Source organism: Nelusetta ayraudi, unplaced genomic scaffold (genome assembly GCF_046127955.1).
Source record: "Nelusetta ayraudi isolate G7.1 ecotype Tasmania unplaced genomic scaffold, CSIRO-AGI_Nayr_v1 ptg000022l, whole genome shotgun sequence".
Taxonomy (NCBI): Eukaryota; Metazoa; Chordata; class Actinopteri; order Tetraodontiformes; family Monacanthidae; genus Nelusetta; species Nelusetta ayraudi.
In genome coordinates, this window is record NW_027466072.1 from 633994 (window position 1) to 652500 (window position 18507).

General features: G+C 42.5%; 1 protein-coding gene and 3 long non-coding RNA genes across 5 annotated transcripts in view; all 4 read left to right on the forward strand.

Annotated features, from left to right (window-relative positions):
- Nucleotides 1–3270: 3270 nt before the first annotated feature.
- Nucleotides 3271–10859, forward strand: LOC142889301 (uncharacterized). 2 transcript variants are annotated; one of them, XM_076027949.1, is made up of 14 exons: nt 3271–3425; nt 3948–4127; nt 4284–4460; nt 4923–5102; nt 5259–5462; nt 6438–6504; nt 6598–6674; nt 6792–6896; nt 7678–7773; nt 7861–7964; nt 8043–8154; nt 8572–8710; nt 8788–8814; nt 9809–10859. In XM_076027949.1, the coding sequence occupies exons 2-14, from the start codon at nt 3966–3968 to the stop codon at nt 10351–10353; spliced, it is 1995 nt and encodes a 664-aa protein (XP_075884064.1). In that variant the 5' UTR covers nt 3271–3425; nt 3948–3965; the 3' UTR covers nt 10354–10859. The 2 variants fall into 2 exon arrangements, with proteins under 2 accessions (XP_075884064.1, XP_075884065.1); XM_076027950.1 differs by lacking the exon at nt 4284–4460.
- Nucleotides 10860–11964: 1105 nt separating this feature from the next.
- On the forward strand, nt 11965–13383 carry LOC142889307 (uncharacterized). Its single transcript, XR_012926828.1, has 3 exons — nt 11965–12116; nt 12467–12665; nt 12797–13383. It is a non-coding gene; the product is annotated as an uncharacterized LOC142889307 (long non-coding RNA).
- A 1273-nt stretch (nt 13384–14656) lies between these two features.
- Nucleotides 14657–16111, forward strand: LOC142889300 (uncharacterized). The gene is made up of 2 exons (XR_012926827.1): nt 14657–14845; nt 15195–16111. It is a non-coding gene; the product is annotated as an uncharacterized LOC142889300 (long non-coding RNA).
- A 1295-nt stretch (nt 16112–17406) lies between these two features.
- Nucleotides 17407–18507, forward strand: part of LOC142889308 (uncharacterized) — a 1409-nt gene continuing 308 nt past the window's right edge. Inside the window, exons 1-3 of the long non-coding RNA XR_012926829.1 lie at nt 17407–17549; nt 17899–18097; nt 18229–18507. The exon at nt 18229–18507 is cut by the window's right edge and continues 308 nt beyond it. This is a non-coding gene — a long non-coding RNA (uncharacterized LOC142889308). The remainder of the gene's footprint in view (nt 17550–17898; nt 18098–18228) is intronic.

Consider the following 18507-nt stretch of genomic DNA (forward strand, 5'->3'; position numbering starts at 1 on the left):
GTCAGCAGGGCCCTTCTCCGGACTTTCTATGACACTGTGGTGGCTTCTGTCACAACTGTGTGTGTACTAAGTACTACAGGTATGTACATGACATTAAGAGTTTCTGGTTTGGGTCTAATGGCAATATTACTGTATCATTAAGACCCACGATGGTGCTGTTTGTAAAGCTTGTCGCTCTATAGTAAGAGGCGAGAAATTCTGGTTCCTCGTGGACACGTGAAATGAAACGTCACCGCTGAGAAACGAAACTGACACACCTTCGAGTTGAATGTTGAAGAGAGTCAGTGAAGGACTGACAGGGTCAGGACAGATCGGACAGGTCGCACTACATCGCAAGGTGAAATCAACTTTTCTGCTGTTTTGTTCCGGTCGTGAGTTCCACTCTATCCAATACTCTACCTCGATCTTCTACTAATATTTAAGCATTGGTCTTGGTCTTGTCTTGGTCTCGGACCCCAAATGTCTTGGTCTTGTCTCAGTCTCGATACTCTCAAGTCTTGATAATGTCTTGGTGTCACTTGGTGCCATCTTGTCTACAACACTACTTTCAGGGCTTCCTATTCTGTAGGATCCGTTTTCCTTTTCTTCTCTATTTGGGCAGATTCGGCTGGACGCACTTTCGGGTGGGGAATTTCTCAGATTCTTCTGGCCCCTGGTTTATTACTGGTGGAGGGCTGAGTAGGAAGACAAATGAGGAATCTTGGAATGCACACATCTAGGTGGTCTTTGACTTCCTGGTAAGATATTGTCAGTTAAAAGCAGGGAGGCTGGTGAGATGTTGCCACGTTAAGCAGTGTTTGAATAGAACATCTACAGTCGGACATCACTGTTGTTTTTGATCACAATCAGAAATACAGCAAGAGAAAGGTGAGAATATTTTGATCCCTCTGATCATTTCACCTCAATCAACACATATTTTTCAAATTTAGCTGAAAGATGAAATCAGTACAAAGATATTAACCTCACTTTGAATATGCAAAAATGAACATTCCCACTGCTCCTGTGAAGTGCAATATTAAAGGGTTTATTTGATAAACTAGCCACAGGTAACCTCAATGCAGACTATGTGTGACAATATAAGTCAAACAATAAGAAATTTAAAACAATAGAATCCGCCTGACCAAGAAAACTTTGACCATATAATAATGCCTCTTAAGCCTTTTGGTGAAGTTTTTTATTTTTCTTGAACTCATGGATGTTGAGGGAACGGGAGCCAGTCACAGTTGTCCAAACTCTAGACAAGTCGCCTGTTTATCACAGTGCCAACAGAGACCCTCTTGCTTTGTGGTGACAGGGCTTGTCACTGCATCACAATGCCGCCCCCAATTAATTACAAAATAAAATGAAACTCTCCTCTTTTTTTTTCTTAGGAAAAAAATGAGTAAACTCTCCCCCGCTTTCATCATCCTGGCCATAGCCGTTCAGGGCTGGCCAACAGATGAAAAGCCCCACCAAACGACTTTGCCCTGCAAGAATAAATCTCCATGGAAACAATACGGAGACTTTCAACAAAGACATGTTCTGGGCAACAAGTTTGACAGAAATAACAAACAGAGTTGGGGAAGGTAAGATTGAATTTTATTTTTATTTTATTCACGAGTAACTATTATAACAACGTACTATATTTTAAATGTTTTATATTATAAAAATGTTTTACATTATTCCTATAATAAGATTTGTGTCAGTTAATTGTACATTGTTTTTCATCCCAGTTCCATTACCTCAGTACATCTGAGCACATTTGCTTTTCTTCTCACACAGCTACCTGGATGCGAAGAAACTCTGTGGCAGAATTCCAGTTCAGTCCTTCATCGACGCCGATCAGGCTCAAGTTGATCAGATTTGTAGTCGCAATGGCTGGCGTATTAAAGGGGCCGCCGGATCGAAGGGGAATTTGTGCATCAGCCAATCAACCATGAAGGTGTATGATGTTGAGTCTGGGAAACTGGGGGGAAAGTGCAGCATTGGAGATGTTTATTGGAGAAACGATTCAGTTGTTGTGGCTTGTAATAAAGTTGAGGGCACGTGTCGGCCTGTGCATTATGAGCCGTACATGAATCAAGAGAAGGATATACACACCTGTAAATAATCTTGCTGCTGTGCACTGAATTCAAGCTGACAAACGTTGAATGATGCTCTGCAAATATATAATGCTGCTGCTTAATATACATTTTTTTTTTGTTGTGGTGAATTCTTCTGGTGGCTTCGTGTGATGTAGATGTTGAAGGAGTCTTCACTGACACAGACTTAGTTGTATATAAAAACTGGTTTATTTGCAAAGAAGTCAAGAGTCAGACAGGCACCATGGAACGCCTGGGGATGTCTCTGGGCCAGATGTCAGCAACTCCGATGATCCTTTGTTCACATCACCTCTTATACCCCCAGCAACCAGGGAGGAAGATACAGGAAGTGGAGGAGGATGTATGCATTCCATAGTTGCACCCCCAATGGCCATCTGGTTTCAATTTGGTGGACCTTGGCAACGACAAGACCGTATATGGACCCTAACGTCCTTAGGGAAGGAGTGCAGCAGCGGGTTCACCGCTGAGTTCACATCAGGCCATACACATAAGATCACATGAGGACATATGCATAGATTCAGATACTACATTGTCCTCAAGTATATTGTAAAGTATAGACGTATATTTGATAACAGACGACGAGATGCTCGTACTTGATCAAAGTGACGACTTAGATTTTTTTTTTTTTTTTTTTTGATTTTTAACAATCTAATTGCTATATTACTGTATTATTTAGACGCACAATGTGGGTTATTGTTGATGTTTTTTTTCTTTATGCTATCTAGTCAGACTTCATCGAAACTGACCGTCTTTCACTCTCGTTTGTTCAGGATTGCAACACACGCAGTTTTCGGGTAAACGAAACTGAAAGTAGATAATAATGCGTGGCTAAGGGATAGCTACTGGTTTCATTCCCATTCGTGAAAATAATAACACATTTTACTTATAACGCACTTTGCATTTGTGGAATTTTTTTTCTCGAAATAAATGGAATAAAAATAAAAGTCATTCATTCATTCATGAACGTACAACCGTGACACGCTTTGAGTATCGAGTCATTCTTAGTTACCGGCATTGACTGCGAGGCGTCGATCCAAGTATGTGCGACTGTATGCACCGTGTACTTTACATCAAGAGTTTCTTGTTTCTAATCGCAATATGACCGTCATATTCAGGCCCGCGATGACGCTGCTCGCAAAACTTGTTGTTATATGATAATGCACATGAAATGAAACGTCACCGCCGAGAAACGAAACTGACACAATAGGGTTGAATGTTGAAGAGAGTCAGGGAAGGAAAGAAAGGCAGTCAGGAAAAGGCGGACAGTCAGGGAGGATAGAAGGATAGTCAGGGAGGACAGACAGTCAGGAAGTTGGGAGCAGTGTCTGCACTCCGCAACGCAAGGTGAAATCAACTTTTCTGCTGTTTTGTTCTGGTAGTGAGTTACATTCGTCTCTATCTGACACTCTGCTTCGATTTTCTACTCACGTAATGTCATTGTTGTTACATTTTGGCAGATGTTCTCTATCTGGAGTTCTATTCTCAATATTTTCATATTCACACATTGCAGCCAAACGCACCAGATGTCTGCTGTTTGTTAATGTTAATTGTTTCATTCTGTGCAAGTGGACCTGTGCAGTCTCCTGTACATATACTCTGTGTGTGTGTGTGCGTGTGTGTGTGTGTGTGTGTGTGTGTGTGTGTGTGTGTGTGTGTGCGTGTGTGTGTGTGTGTTTAGATTTTCAGAGAAAAAAAAAATAAAACCCCAATATTGTCCTTTAAAGCTAATATATTATTTTGTAATTGGCAATATGACACGCTAGCGCTTTATCCTGATATTATAAGCAAAGTTTGCAGTTGCAAGTTTGAGGGACAAGAGAAGAGAATTAGAGGGAAAGAGAAAAACGACGTGTTTCACTCCTGCAGAAAGTCACAGCAGCAGACATGAGCCTCCAGGTGTGCCACTGTGGCTGGTCCAAGGTCACGACCCACCACGGCCTGAGAACCCACCAGGGGAAGATGGGCTGCGGTCAGCCAGCTGCAATCAGCACTTTCTCCCTGCAACAGGCGCCGAGGAATGTTGTGACACCCTCTCAAACCCCACAGGTGCACTCAATTGCTGGCCCGGCACACTTTTGTTTTGTTTCAACTCCATTCAGTCTTAGTCAGATTTTCCTTAACAGTCTTTCTTCTTTTTCAATATTTGTTCTCAAAGGCAGCCAATGCAGCTGAATGATGCAGTTGTTTGTTGTACCCCTGCAGGCTGTCAACACCTCAGACATGAGCCTCCAGATGTGCCACTGTGGCTGGTCCAAGGTCACGACCCACCACGGCCTGAGAACCCACCAGGGGAAGATGGGCTGCACACCGCAGCAGGGGCCCAGGGAGAGTTGGGGCAGTGTGGCAAATTATCAAACTCCTGTATGGAACAGTGTACAGGTATTCAATTTGATTCAATTGTAAAAAAAAACTTTATTTATTGATGACGGTGGTGTCCATGGATGTTTGAAACAGGGTTCCAAACAACTCCCCCCAGCTACCCAGCACGGTGAGTGTGGAGTCACCTGGTTTCAGTTGTGTCAGTGCCTCAGTCAGTTGGGTGGAGCTGTCAATCTCAAACCCGGTGTAAGTGGAGTTTTAAGTCGCTAGGGGGCGATGTAGAGCTGCTACCTACAACCCGGAAGGTTTTGTGATTCCTGGCAGCCACGGTTTTGAGGCCCTGCCAAGCTGAGCAGACGTTCCCTTTCCTGCAGCATTCAAGTCCATTCAGTCTCTGACATTCTTCATTCTTTTTCAATACATATGATCTCAAAGGCATCACTCAAATGCACAGCTTAAAAAAAGACTTCTGCTAAACTGAAATGCGGCTGAATGATGCAGTTGTTTGTTGTACCCCTGCAGGCTGTCAACACCTCGGACATGAGCCTCCAGGTGTGCCACTGTGGCTGGTCCAAGGTCACGACCCACCACGGCCTGAGAACCCACCAGGGGAAGATGGGCTGCGGTCAGCCGGCTGCAATCAGCCCTTTCTCCCTGCAACAGGCGCCGAGGAATGTTGTGACACCCTCTCAAACCCCACAGGTGCACTCAATTGCTGGCCCGGCACACTTTTGTTTTGTTTCAACTCCATTCAGTCTTAGTCAGATTTTCTTTAACACTCTTTCTTCTTTTTCAATATTTGTTCTCAAAGGCAGCCAATGCAGCTGAATGATGCAGTTGTTTGTTGTACCCCTGCAGGCTGTCGACACCTCGGACATGAGCCTCCAGGTGTGCCACTGTGGCTGGTCCAAGTTCACGACCCACCACGGCCTGAGAACCCACCAGGGCAAGATGGGCTGCACACCGCCGGCAACAGAAAGCAGCTTCTCCCAGCAACAGGGGCAGAGGGAGAGCTGGGAATTTGTGGCAAACTTTCAACTCCCTGTGTGGGACAGCTTGAAGGTACGATGGTTCGATTGGTGACAGCTGGTCACTATCACTTTGTTATGTTGAAGTGATAGTGATAGAAAGGGATTTTTTCAAACCATATATATAATATAAGTTTTTGAGTTCATGTTTACTCTTTCCTGATGCAATCAATAAATGTACAATACAATTACAATAGGACGAGCCACATTGGCCAGAGGACAGTTTTAAAGGGCATTCACTTCGTCACTGTCTGACACAGCTAAAATAAGAAAAGAATAAGAAAAAACGATCTACTATCTAACATCTACGACGACTACTACTCCTAAAATACATGCCAATACCACAACGCCGATGCCAGTTGTATATGCAGGTATGTGACAGTCTTGTTAAATTTGCATTTGTACTGCAGTGAAACTTGTGACAGTACTTCTATAATGTGTATTAAGTACTTCATTATTAAGTACTCACTATCGGTATTGGTGAGTACTGAAATGCAAGTACTCTACTCTACTTGCATCTCTACGTACCATATGAGACAGGTGGCATCATCACACCAAACTATGATGCTTTTGAACGACTTTAAAATGATGCTTCAAAATAAACGCTCATCGTCCACCAACTTCATTCGGTTCAAATGTTATTTAGTGCGGCAAATAGCTACTCAGTTTATCACATCGCAACTTTGAGACAAAGTGTAATCCACATTCAAACTCACATGTCCAGCAAATGTAGTTTTTCCAAATGAACTACCATGCATGCCTGTGGTATAAGGACGCCTGTATTGCCGGTTCAAGTGAACTAATTGTGAAAATGACTTAAAAAATGTTTTGGAAATATAAATACCTAAGATATTTTGAACTTAAACTGTAAAAAAAAAAAAAAACTTTTTTACATTTCATTTTTACTTCTTAATAGATTCCAAATTCAAGCAGAAATGAAATTGATCTAACACTGAGTTAGAAGGAAACATTTTCAAAGTGTCCTTCCCGTCGTTCTTTTCTCCAACAGCCTGCCGCGACTCCAGTGAAACGGGCCCTCAGCAACCACGTGGATTCAGTCGACTCAAGCAAATCACGTATGCAGCATGTTTTAAATGTCTGGGGTAGAACATTCAAATTGAACGGACTATTCCAGGCAGCTTGATTTGACGGTGGTCTTTCCCCTGCAGTGCTTGAAACGCTGAACTTTCAACTCACAAACTCAGAAGTCTGCCGCAAACTGGATTTCTCCACGGTTTTGCCAGAGGTAAAGTTATCTCAGATCACTTGTTGTAACACATAGATCTAACTGAGACAAAGTCTCTTGAGCCATTTCAACTCTTTACTCCAGCTTTTATTGAGTGTTGTTATTTATTTTTTTTAGGTGGGCCAACTCTTTGATCTTGCATCAACCACAACTCTACAAACTCAAGTACCACCACAGCAGGAAGACAAAGACAGGATAAATGACACTCAAGCTGAGCTAAAGGTACTGTGAGTACTGCTACTGTGGCAGCGCGTATAAATGTTCTGTAAATCAGTCACTTTGACTGAAAGGCTCATTAATACTGGAACCCCCACCAGCTGAGCCTCCCCAGCACAGTTAATGAGAGTCTTCCACAACAACATGGAATCCTCTTTCATTCTGTGCATTTATAAGACACTGCAATAAAAGAGCAAAAGCAGCCAATCCATATTAGGCCATATTCTAGGGTTTATTACAGTGTAATGTTCGATTCGCCATGTTTCAAACGGGGGCTGTGTTTTTGCATAAAGAATGGCTTCTTTGCACTAGACGTCCTTTTCCACTGCTGCAGCAGAGTGAAAACGCAGGTGCAAGGCAGGAGGAAGTGGTTTTGCGATGAAGACGCACCCTGACAAAAGGTCATTTGGCTGCTAGTTTGTGTTGTTTTGTGCTGCAAGAGTTTTCTAAAAAAAAAGCGAAGAGTGAGAGAAGTCAGGTAACGCCCATGTGTAGTGGACACTTCTTCTAACTTACTTTTCGTACGGCTCTCTGAGTGAAGATTCAAAATCACATATGTAACATTTCAATGCAATGTTTCACTCTGAAACAATGCAGATCAATTGCTTTTGTGGAGTAAAAACAAAAGTATGAGTTGTGTCCAGTGCAATACACAAACGTCTCAAAGTACTTTCTACTGCTTTCTGACTACACTTTCGCAAGCAATATCAATGTCTGCCAATAAGTAAGTAAACATTTTTGGCATATATGTGTCAAATAATTAAGTTCCTTTTTGTCATCATTGAAGGTAACCGAAAACAAAATTTGGGAAGCTTTGCAGCACAGCATTGAGATGAGAGAGGAACAGATAACTCAGGTCACAGCATCTGCAAAAGCTGCAGTGGTGCGTAACCGTACATTCATAAATGTAATGGTTCAAAATGTGTTGTGGGCGTGTAGTGTTGTTGAAGGGCCTGATCATTTCTTCCAGGTGAATTTGGATGCAGAGTGGCAGGAAGTGAATAAAGTATTCTCAGATGTGATGAGAGTCGTGGAGGATGCTCGGCAGAAGGCCCTGCGACCTCTGGAAGACAGGTCAGCAAGGAAAACAGCATCAAACAACAAACTTATAGGGGCTATTTGCAAAACTTAAATACTGGGTTGTTTTTTTAGAAAAAACAGAGTGAAGAAAGAAGAAGAAGATCTGATCCAGAAATTGCAAGTGGAAATCGACAAAATCCGCAAGATAGCAAATGAGTTGGACAAAACCCAAGGAGGCTTGGAGGTGAGGCCAAAACATTCAGTCGCACATCAAGCCAGCAAGCATTTTTTTCTGTTCACCAAATATCCAGGATCTTTAAACTTCCTGAAGGTGCTATGATTGTAGTGTATCTTTGTGTATATTAGCTTTAAGATGTCTGGGGCTCGCATCCAGCCAGGACAATGCCCTGTGGGCCGCAGCCAATCAGCAGTGAGGAGAATGACTAACACTCTCAGATTGGCTAATTTCCAACCATCAGCTAACAGTTTCCACAAACAGTAATTTGTTAAATTCCAGGGAAAATTCCGCTAACAACTGGGAAATCTACCAGCGTGAGTCCGTGCGAGTGTTTTAACGTGTGTGTGTGTGTCTATATGTTTGTCTATGCGTGTGTACCTGTGTGTGTACACTATTTTTTATATGTAATAATTCTCTCAACAGATTTCTCCAGACTTGGATGAAACGCAACACTGGATCAATGAGACTGTGACCAGCTCATTCACTCTTGCTTCACTTGTTACTATGACATCAAACATGATGCAAGAGATTGAGCAAGAAAAGGATAAACTCTTGTCTCTTGGTCAGTCTATTATAAAGGTATTATCATTTTGAACTCAGCTGTGCAGCTTTCTAATGGTGTCATGTCTTTTTCCACAGCAATCAAGAGGATTTCTTCATTTGCAGGTGATTATGTCTCAGAGATTTAAACAGACTTATTATTACTTGTTACTACTGAAGATAGCATAATAAAAGATAGTGAAAATGCTGGGGAGTTGGTTCAGAGAGGAAACAGGGGTCTATTTCACCTGACTTACTTGTGGTCCAATATCACGTTACAAATCGTTTCAAGCAATAATGTGTATTATAATATATATTTCTTTTAAAAATACAGTGTGTTAGTGACCTTGTTGTACACTGTCTACCTCGTGACTGGAGGGACCCGGACTTGATCGGGGCCAAGTCTCACCAGGAATTTACCCTCAAGGTGGTGCTCTTTGAGAGTCATCCTTGTACCAGTCCACAATCCTGGATAACTGCAAGGAAGGAAGGAAGGAAGGAAGGAAGGAAGGAAGGAGGGAGGGAGGGAAGGAAGGAAGGAAGGAAGGAAAGAAGGAAGGAAGGAAGTATGGAAGGAGGGAGGGAAGGATGGAAGGAAGGAAAGAAGGAGGGAAGGAAGGAAAGAAGGAAGAGGGAAGGAAGGAGGGAAGGAAGAAGGAAGGATGGAAGGAGGGAAGGAAGGAAGGAAGGAAGGAAAGAAAGAATGAAGGATGGAAGGAAGGAGGGAGGGAAGGAAGGAAGGAAGGAAAGAAAGAAGGAAGGAAGGAAGGAAGGAAATTGAATTGTCAATGTAAAATGAAGCAAAGCAAAGTTACAACAAAATCAGTGTTTTTGAAGCCCCATGGTATTTACCTCTTTCTTGTAATGGCTCTTAAAACACTGAAGAAATTGGATGAAATGCAGCTGTTTTACGACTTACTTACTATTAAAACATTTTCTTCAAGTTTGGCCGACCGGAGGAAAAAGCTCAATGGGCCACATATGACCCCCCCCCCCCCCCCCAGGCCATAGTTTGCCCATGCCTGTGATCTATGTTTTTTTTCTCATCTCCAACGTTTCTACGTGTCGTGCATTCAGATGCCACCGTCTCCTCATACAGTTGTGCTCTGTTTTGATTCAGTGGACGTGAAATTCGATCCTCTCTCTGCACACCGACGCCTCATCATTTCTCCCGATGGAAAGACAGTGAGAGACGGAGAAGAGAACCAGAACGTTCCCAGCGCTGCAGAAAGGTTCGACACGTTTGCCAGCATCTTGGGCCTCAATGTTCTGGCCTCAGGCAAGGCCTACTGGGAGGTGGACGTCCGCGGCAAGACTGGATGGGACCTGGGCGTGGCAAGACGAGGTGCAAACCGCAGAGGGAAACTCAGGCTGACCCCACACGAGGGTTTCTGGGTCCTGGTGCACTGTGAGGGCTACTATGCAGCCATGTCGGCTCCAGTCGTCCACCTCCCGCTGGCAGTGAAACCTCAGAAAGTGGGAGTGTTTGTGGATTTCGAGCTAGGTCTCGTGTCCTTCTACAATGTGACGCACCGGTCTCACATCTACTCGTTCACCAAGTGCCCATTCGGAGATGGCATCCTGCCTTACTTTAGTCCACACCTCAGACAAAAGGATGAAAACTCCGAGCCGCTGATTATCACTGCTGTGGGTGGAGGAAAGTAGCAAGGAAGTTGACCATTGTCTATGTGGGAAAACGAGATGATGGTGCATCACTTTAATGTCTCTTTTAAACATTCCAGAGGAGAATTCAATACATTTCTGTTTGTGGTTTGGCTCCAGCAGCGCAACCCTGAACATTTGTGGTAAAAAAAAAAAAAAAAAAAAAAATTGTAGCCTATAAAACAAGAATTTTGGGGGGGAAGATTATTTTTAACACTGTGATTTTTGTAATGTTTAACTTGAAAACATTACTTCATTACTTCCTGACTTGTGTTAAGAAATGTCAGCTAAGATTTTTCTGTGAGCCAGATGCCATCATCAAGAGAGCTGTGGCTCTCGAGCCGTTGGTTTCCGACCTCTGTTTTACAGAAACCAGGGACTGGATGTCACATATTTCTCAGGTTCTTTTTTTTTTTTTTTTTCAATCTCATCACTTTGTTTTTGTAACAAGAGATCAAGAAGATGACCGTTTCTGAGGACCAATAAAATTCAGCAGAGTTAACAAATAATCCTTTTTTGTGTTGCTTCTGTTTTAGATATGAAATTGTCTGTTGTGCTGTGTGAATATATATACATACATATATATAGAGAGAGAGAGTTCTAGCATATTGAAGCTAAACTCATTGCTTCATTCTGTGCAACTATATTGGAAATGGAAATATTTTGTCTACTACATATGCTGTGTGTACGTGTACGTATGTGTGTGTGTGTGTGTGTGTGTGTGTGTGTGTGTGTGTGTGTGTGTGTGTGGCTTGTGTCAAGTTCTTGTGAATTTTGTATTGGTGTGTGTTGAGACACATTTTCTGCCTATTCTTTTTTCCTTATTCTTTTTCTCTCACGGTGAGGATCGGGGTGATGGTGTTGTATGTGGGATATCTGCCAGGGAGGGCAGCAGTGAGTCTCAGTGGTCACTTTTGAGAGACAGAGCAAGAAGCACCAGGGTGATTAACCTGTAGGGAACACCTGGGTCTCAATTCAGGGTCTGCAGCCTTAGAAGCCTGCATTTGAAGACCAGTTACGTCATAACACAGGTGGGTTTGGGTTCGTCCTCTGAAGGACCTGCCGGCCGACAGAGGACCCAGCTGATGAAGGCTGCAGACCCTGAATTGAGACACAGCCTTTGTCTGGGGTCCCAAGGTGTAGTGTGGAAACAGAAGCACAGAGACACTATTGGTACGCAGGTAGGTATGGGTTCAATTCACGTTATTTGATGTTAGGTCACTTATTCATTTATCTTCTCCTAAGATGTGAAATTGTAAGGTTGGAGGATTACATTTAATTTATTTAGGATAGTGTGTATGATCCTGATTATGATTTAAAATGTTGATCCTAATTTCTGTTTTTCTCCTTTCAGGTTATCAACCTGACTGTCCTGACCTGTAATCCAACAGGGAAGAAAAAAATCTCATGAAAAAAGGAAAAGTTGGAATTGAGTTGACTCCTGTGTCCTCTGTGCAAGGCCTGGTTGAGTTCAGGCAGTTTGAAGTCAAGATGACTCGACAGTGTAATTGCCAACATAGAGTCTGAGAAAATGGTTTCCTGTGTTTCTTTCTTGCCCACAGGTCACAGAACCACTTCCTTATTAGATTGGCCATACTTGGCTTTGTCATCACACTTAGGTTGTGTGTGGCTTCCTGAAATAAATTGTCAGTTAAAAGCAGCGGGGCTGGTCAGATGTCCCCACTGCAAGCGGTGGTTGAATAGAACATCTACAGCTGGACACATCTGTTGCTTTTGATCACATTCAGAAAGACAGCAAGAGAAAGGTGAGAACATTTTTATTCCTCTCCTATCACGTTTAGCTCAATCAACAGGTATTTTTCAAACTTAGCTGAAAGATAAACTTGATAAAAGCATATTAAATTCAAGAATATTTTTTTTAAAATCAATGAAAAATTCCCACTGCTCCTGTGAGGTGCAATATTAAAGGGTTTATTTGATGAGTGAACCACATGTAGCCTCCATAAAGACTGAATGTGACAATTTAAGTCAAATGATAAGGAATGTAAAACAATAGACTTGACCTGACTAAGCAAACATTGACTGCAACATAATGACTCTTAAGCTGAGTGGAGAATTAATCACAAATTGAAATGAAACTCTCCTCTTTTCTCAGGAAAAAAAATGAATATCCTCTCCCTCACTGCCATCATCCTGACTGTAGCTGTTGTTCATGGCGGGGGAACAGCTGGGATGGCCCCCCCAACGCTGGTGCCCTGCATGGATACATCCCCAGGGTCACAGTACTCAAACTTTGTCACAAGACACGTCTTGAAAGGGAGCTTTGATAGAAAAGACAAACAGAGCTGGGGAAGGTAACATTGAATTGAATTTTCTTCAACTCCGATTGTATTTTAAGATTTGTTTCAGTTAATTGTACATTGATTTACATCCTGGATCTGTTACCTTGATGCATCTGAGCACATTTGCTTTTATTATTACACAGCTACCTGAACAAAAAGAATCTCTGTGGCAGAGTTCCAGTTCAGTCCTTCATCGACGCTGATCAGGGTCAGGTTGATCAGATTTGCAGTAGTGCTGGCCGGCGTGTGCAAGGGGCCACCGGACCCAAGGGGAATTTGTGCATCAGCCAAGCATCCATGAATGTGTATAATGTGATGTCCAGTAAACTGGGGGGAAAGTGCATTGTTGGAAGCATTAAACTGAGAAGGGGTCCAATGGTTGTGGCTTGTAATAAAGTTAACAACAGATGTCTCCCTGTGCATTATGAACGGTACAAGAATCAAAAGAAAGATAAACTTACCTGTGCATAATCTCACTGCTGTGCACTGAATTCAAGATGTCAAAGGTTGAATGATGCTCTGCAAATATATAATCCTGCTTGATATACATTTTTATCCCAAAATTCTTAGTCATTTGATTACAGACGATGAGAGAGCATGTTATCTGGAATCATTCCAAGTTAGCATATTTTATCATCAACATGACCTGTAACTCCTATTATATCAGCTTTACCAATTGGGTTTTGTGCTTTTCCTTTTTGCTATGCAATAAAGCAATACTTGGCATTCATTTGTTGTTGCTGTCATGAAGTCTTTACATCACACAAACACTGAAGTTTGACCAGATGCCATTGTAAAATGTACATCATTTATAAGGTCTTCAGCTTCCGTCTTTCACTGGAAAACAGGGGTTGCATTATTCTTGGTTCTAGTGCTCTGCTGGTAGCCATTCTCCCATCAGGTATTACTGTTTTTCATCCAGCTTCCCACAGCAACTCATCCAAGGTGAAACAGTCAGGTGGGCCACGCCCTCTCTGAAATATTTCTCCTTTCAAACAACAGATCAACATTGTAACCTTATCATTCGTCCATGGTTTGTCTGGAGGTGTCATATACAGACAGAATACACCTTTCAAGCAGTTATACTTATTATTTTGTATATGTTGCTGGTTGCCTATAAACTGTCTGCACAAGCGTGTGAGAATGGAAGTGGGCATACCTGCGCTCACTTCCCACTCAATTAGGAGGGCCATTAAAGGTTTCTAAGGGTCTCTCAAGACAAACAGGTCTTGGGTGACAGACAGACTAAGAGCAGTTTGAAAACCCTCATGACAGACAACACAGCCAGGACCGTGACGTCGCCCGGTATGACCGGGGCCCCACCCTGGAGCCAGGCCTTGGGTTGGGGCTCATACGCGAGTGCTTGGTGGCCGGGCCTTTGCCCACGAGGTCCGGCCGGGCCCAGCCCGAAGGAGCGACATGGATCCAACCTCCTGTGGGCTCACCACCCGCAGACCTCATCTGGGATGATCCTGTGCTTCAGACTGAAATACTTGCCAAGACCAGCTGCAGAAGTATTGAGGCCATGATCACCCAGTACCAACTGCGCTGGCTCAGACATGTAATCGGGATGCCTAAAGACTGACTGCCTCGCAGAGTTCTGTATGGCCCGTTAGGCACTCACAAGCTCGAGGAGGACAGGACTGCCAGGAGACAGCAACAGAGACTCAGGACAAACACACCCGTGACTACCAGTATCATCAGCACCACCATCACCACTACCACCTACACATGTCCTACCTGCAACAGAACATGTTTCCAGGGAAGTGTGTGTGTGTGTGTGTGTGTGTGTGTGTGTGTGTGTGTGTGTGTGTACATATATACATATATACATATATATATATATATATATATATATATATATATATATATATATATATATATATATATACATATATATATATATATATATATATACTTATATATACAAATGTGTTTTCTCTGTTTATTTCTCGCATATGTGTGTGTCAATTTTGTGACGTGTGATCAACATCACTTGTGCTAAGAAAGTGGTTTCCTGTTTTTCTTTCTTACCATCAGGTCACCGAACCACTTCCTTATTAGATTGGATGGCTTTGTCATCATATCTAGGTCGTATTTGACTTCCTGATAAGAAATTGTCAGTCGGAGAACATCTACAGTTGGACATCACTGTTGCTTTTGATCACATTCAGAAAGACAGCAAGAGAAAGGTGAGAACAGTTTGATTCCTCTTCTATCATTTTTAGCTCAATCAACAGGTATTTTTCAAACTTAGCTGAAAGATGAACTTGTTAAAAGCATATTAACTTCACTAATACATTTTTTAAAATCCAGGAAAATTCCCACTGCTCCTGTGAGGTGCAATATTAAAGGGTTTATTTGATGAGTGAACCACATGTAGCCTCCATAAAGACTGAATGTGACAATTTAAGTCAAATGATAAGAAATGTAAAACAATAGACTTGACCTGACTAAGCAAACATTGACTGCAACATAATGACTCTTAAGCTGAGTGGAGAATTAATCACAAATTGAAATGAAACTCTCCTCTTTTCTCAGGAAAAAAAATGAATATCCTCTCCCTCACTGCCATCATCCTGACTGTAGCTGTTGTTCATGGCGGGGGAACAGCTGGGATGGCCCCCCCAACGCTGGTGCCCTGCAAGAATGAATCCCCGGGGTCACAGTACTCAAACTTTGTCCAAAGACACATTCTGACCGAGAAGTTTGGAAGAAAAGACAAACAGAGATGGGGAAGGTAACATTGAATTGAATTTTTTTCAACACCGATTGTATTTTAAGATTTGTTTCAGTTAATTGTACATTGATTTACATCCTGGATCTGTTACCTTGATGCATCTGAGCACATTTGCTTTTCTTATTACACAGCTACCTGAACAAAAAGAATCTCTGTGGCAGAGTTCCAGTTCAGTCCTTCATCGACGCTGATCAGGGTCAGGTTGATCAGATTTGTAGTAGTGCTGGCCGGCGTGTGCAAGGGGCCACCGGACCCAAGGGGAATTTGTGCATCAGCCAAGCATCCATGAATGTGTATAATGTGATGTCCAGTAAACGGAGGGGAAAGTGCATTGTTGGAAGCATTAAACTGAGAAGGGGTCCAATGGTTGTGGCTTGTAATAAAGTTAACAACAGATGTCTCCCTGTGCATTATGAACGGTACAAGAATCAAAAGAAAGATAAACTTACCTGTGCATAATCTCACTGCTGTGCACTGAATTCAAGCTGTCAAAGGTTGAATGATGCTCTGCAAATATATAATCCTGCTTGATATACATTTTTATCCCAAAATTCTTAGTCATTTGATTACAGACGATGAGAGAGCATGTTATCTGGAATCATTCCAAGTGAGCATATTTTATCATCAACATGACCTGTAACTCCTATTATATCAGCTTTACCAATTGGGTTTTGTGCTTTTCCTTTTTGCTATGCAATAAAGCAATACTTGGCATTCATTTGTTGTTGCTGTCATGAAGTCTTTACATCACACAAACACTGAAGTTTGACCAGATGCCATTGTAAAATGTACATCATTTATAAGGTCTTCAGCTTCCGTCTTTCACTGGGAAACAGGGGTTGCATTATTCTTGGTTCTAGTGCTCTGCTGGTAGCCATTCTCCCATCAGGTATTACTGTTTTTCATCCAGCTTCCCACAGCAACTCATCCAAGGTGAAACAGTCAGGTGGGCCACGCCCTCTCTGAAATATTTCTCCTTTCAAACAACAGATCAACATTGTAACCTTATCATTCGTCCATGGTTTGTCTGGAGGTGTCATATACAGACAGAATACACCTTTCAAGCAGTTATACTTATTATTTTGTATATGTTGCTGGTTGCCTATAAACTGTCTGCACAAGCGTGTGAGAATGGAAGTGGGCATACCTGCGCTCACTTCCCACTCAATTAGGAGGGCCATTAAAGGTTTCTAAGGGTCTCTCAAGACAAACAGGTCTTGGGTGACAGACAGACTAAGAGCAGTTTGAAAACCCTCATGACAGACAACACAGCCAGGACCGTGACGTCGCCCGGTATGACCGGGGCCCCACCCTGGAGCCAGGCCTTGGGTTGGGGCTCATACGCGAGTGCTTGGTGGCCGGGCCTTTGCCCACGAGGTCCGGCCGGGCCCAGCCCGAAGGAGCGACATGGATCCAACCTCCTGTGGGCTCACAACCCGCAGACCTCATCTGGGATGATCCTGTGCTTCAGACTGAAATACTTGCCAAGACCAGCTGCAGAAGTATTGAGGCCATGATCACCCAGTACCAACTGCGCTGGCTCAGACATGTAATCGGGATGCCTAAAGACTGACTGCCTCGCAGAGTTCTGTATGGCCCGTTAGGCACTCACAAGCTCGAGGAGGACAGGACTGCCAGGAGACAGCAACAGAGACTCAGGACAAACACACCCGTGACTACCAGTATCATCAGCACCACCATCACCACTACCACCTACACATGTCCTACCTGCAACAGAACATGTTTCCAGGGAAGTGTGTGTGTGTGTGTGTGTGTGTGTGTGTGTGTGTGTGTGTGTGTGTACATATATACATATATACATATATATATATATATATATATATATATATATATATATATATATATATATATATGTATATACATATATATACAAATGTGTTTTCTCTGTTTATTTCTCGCATATGTGTGTGTCAATTTTGTGACGTGTGATCAACATCACTTGTGCTAAGAAAGTGGTTTCCTGTTTTTCTTTCTTACCATCAGGTCACCGAACCACTTCCTTATTAGATTGGATGGCTTTGTCATCATATCTAGGTCGTATTTGACTTCCTGATAAGAAATTGTCAGTCGGAGAACATCTACAGTTGGACATCACTGTTGCTTTTGATCACATTCAGAAAGACAGCAAGAGAAAGGTGAGAACAGTTTGATTCCTCTTCTATCATTTTTAGCTCAATCAACAGGTATTTTTCAAACTTAGCTGAAAGATGAACTTGTTAAAAGCATATTAACTTCACTAATACATTTTTTAAAATCCAGGAAAATTCCCACTGCTCCTGTGAGGTGCAATATTAAAGGGTTTATTTGATGAGTGAACCACATGTAGCCTCCATAAAGACTGAATGTGACAATTTAAGTCAAATGATAAGAAATGTAAAACAATAGACTTGACCTGACTAAGCAAACATTGACTGCAACATAATGACTCTTAAGCTGAGTGGAGAATTAATCACAAATTGAAATGAAACTCTCCTCTTTTCTCAGGAAAAAAAATGAATATCCTCTCCCTCACTGCCATCATCCTGACTGTAGCTGTTGTTCATGGCGGGGGAACAGCTGGGATGGCCCCCCCGACGCTGGTGCCCTGCAAGAATGAATCCCCGGGGTCACAGTACTCAAACTTTGTCCAAAGACACATTCTGACCGAGAAGTTTGGAAGAAAAGACAAACAGAGATGGGGAAGGTAACATTGAATTGAATTTTTTTCAACACCGATTGTATTTTAAGATTTGTTTCAGTAAATTGTACATTGATTTACATCCTGGATCTGTTACCTTGATGCATCTGAGCACATTTGCTTTTCTTATTACACAGCTACCTGAACAAAAAGAAACTCTGTGGCAGAGTTCCAGTTCAGTCCTTCATCGACGCTGATCAGGGTCAGGTTGATCAGATTTGTAGTAGTGCTGGCCGGCGTGTGCAAGGGGCCACCGGACCCAAGGGGAATTTGTGCATCAGCCAAGCATCCATGAATGTGTATAATGTGATGTCCAGTAAACGGAGGGGAAAGTGCATTGTTGGAAGCATTAAACTGAGAAGGGGTCCAATGGTTGTGGCTTGTAATAAAGTTAACAACAGATGTCTCCCTGTGCA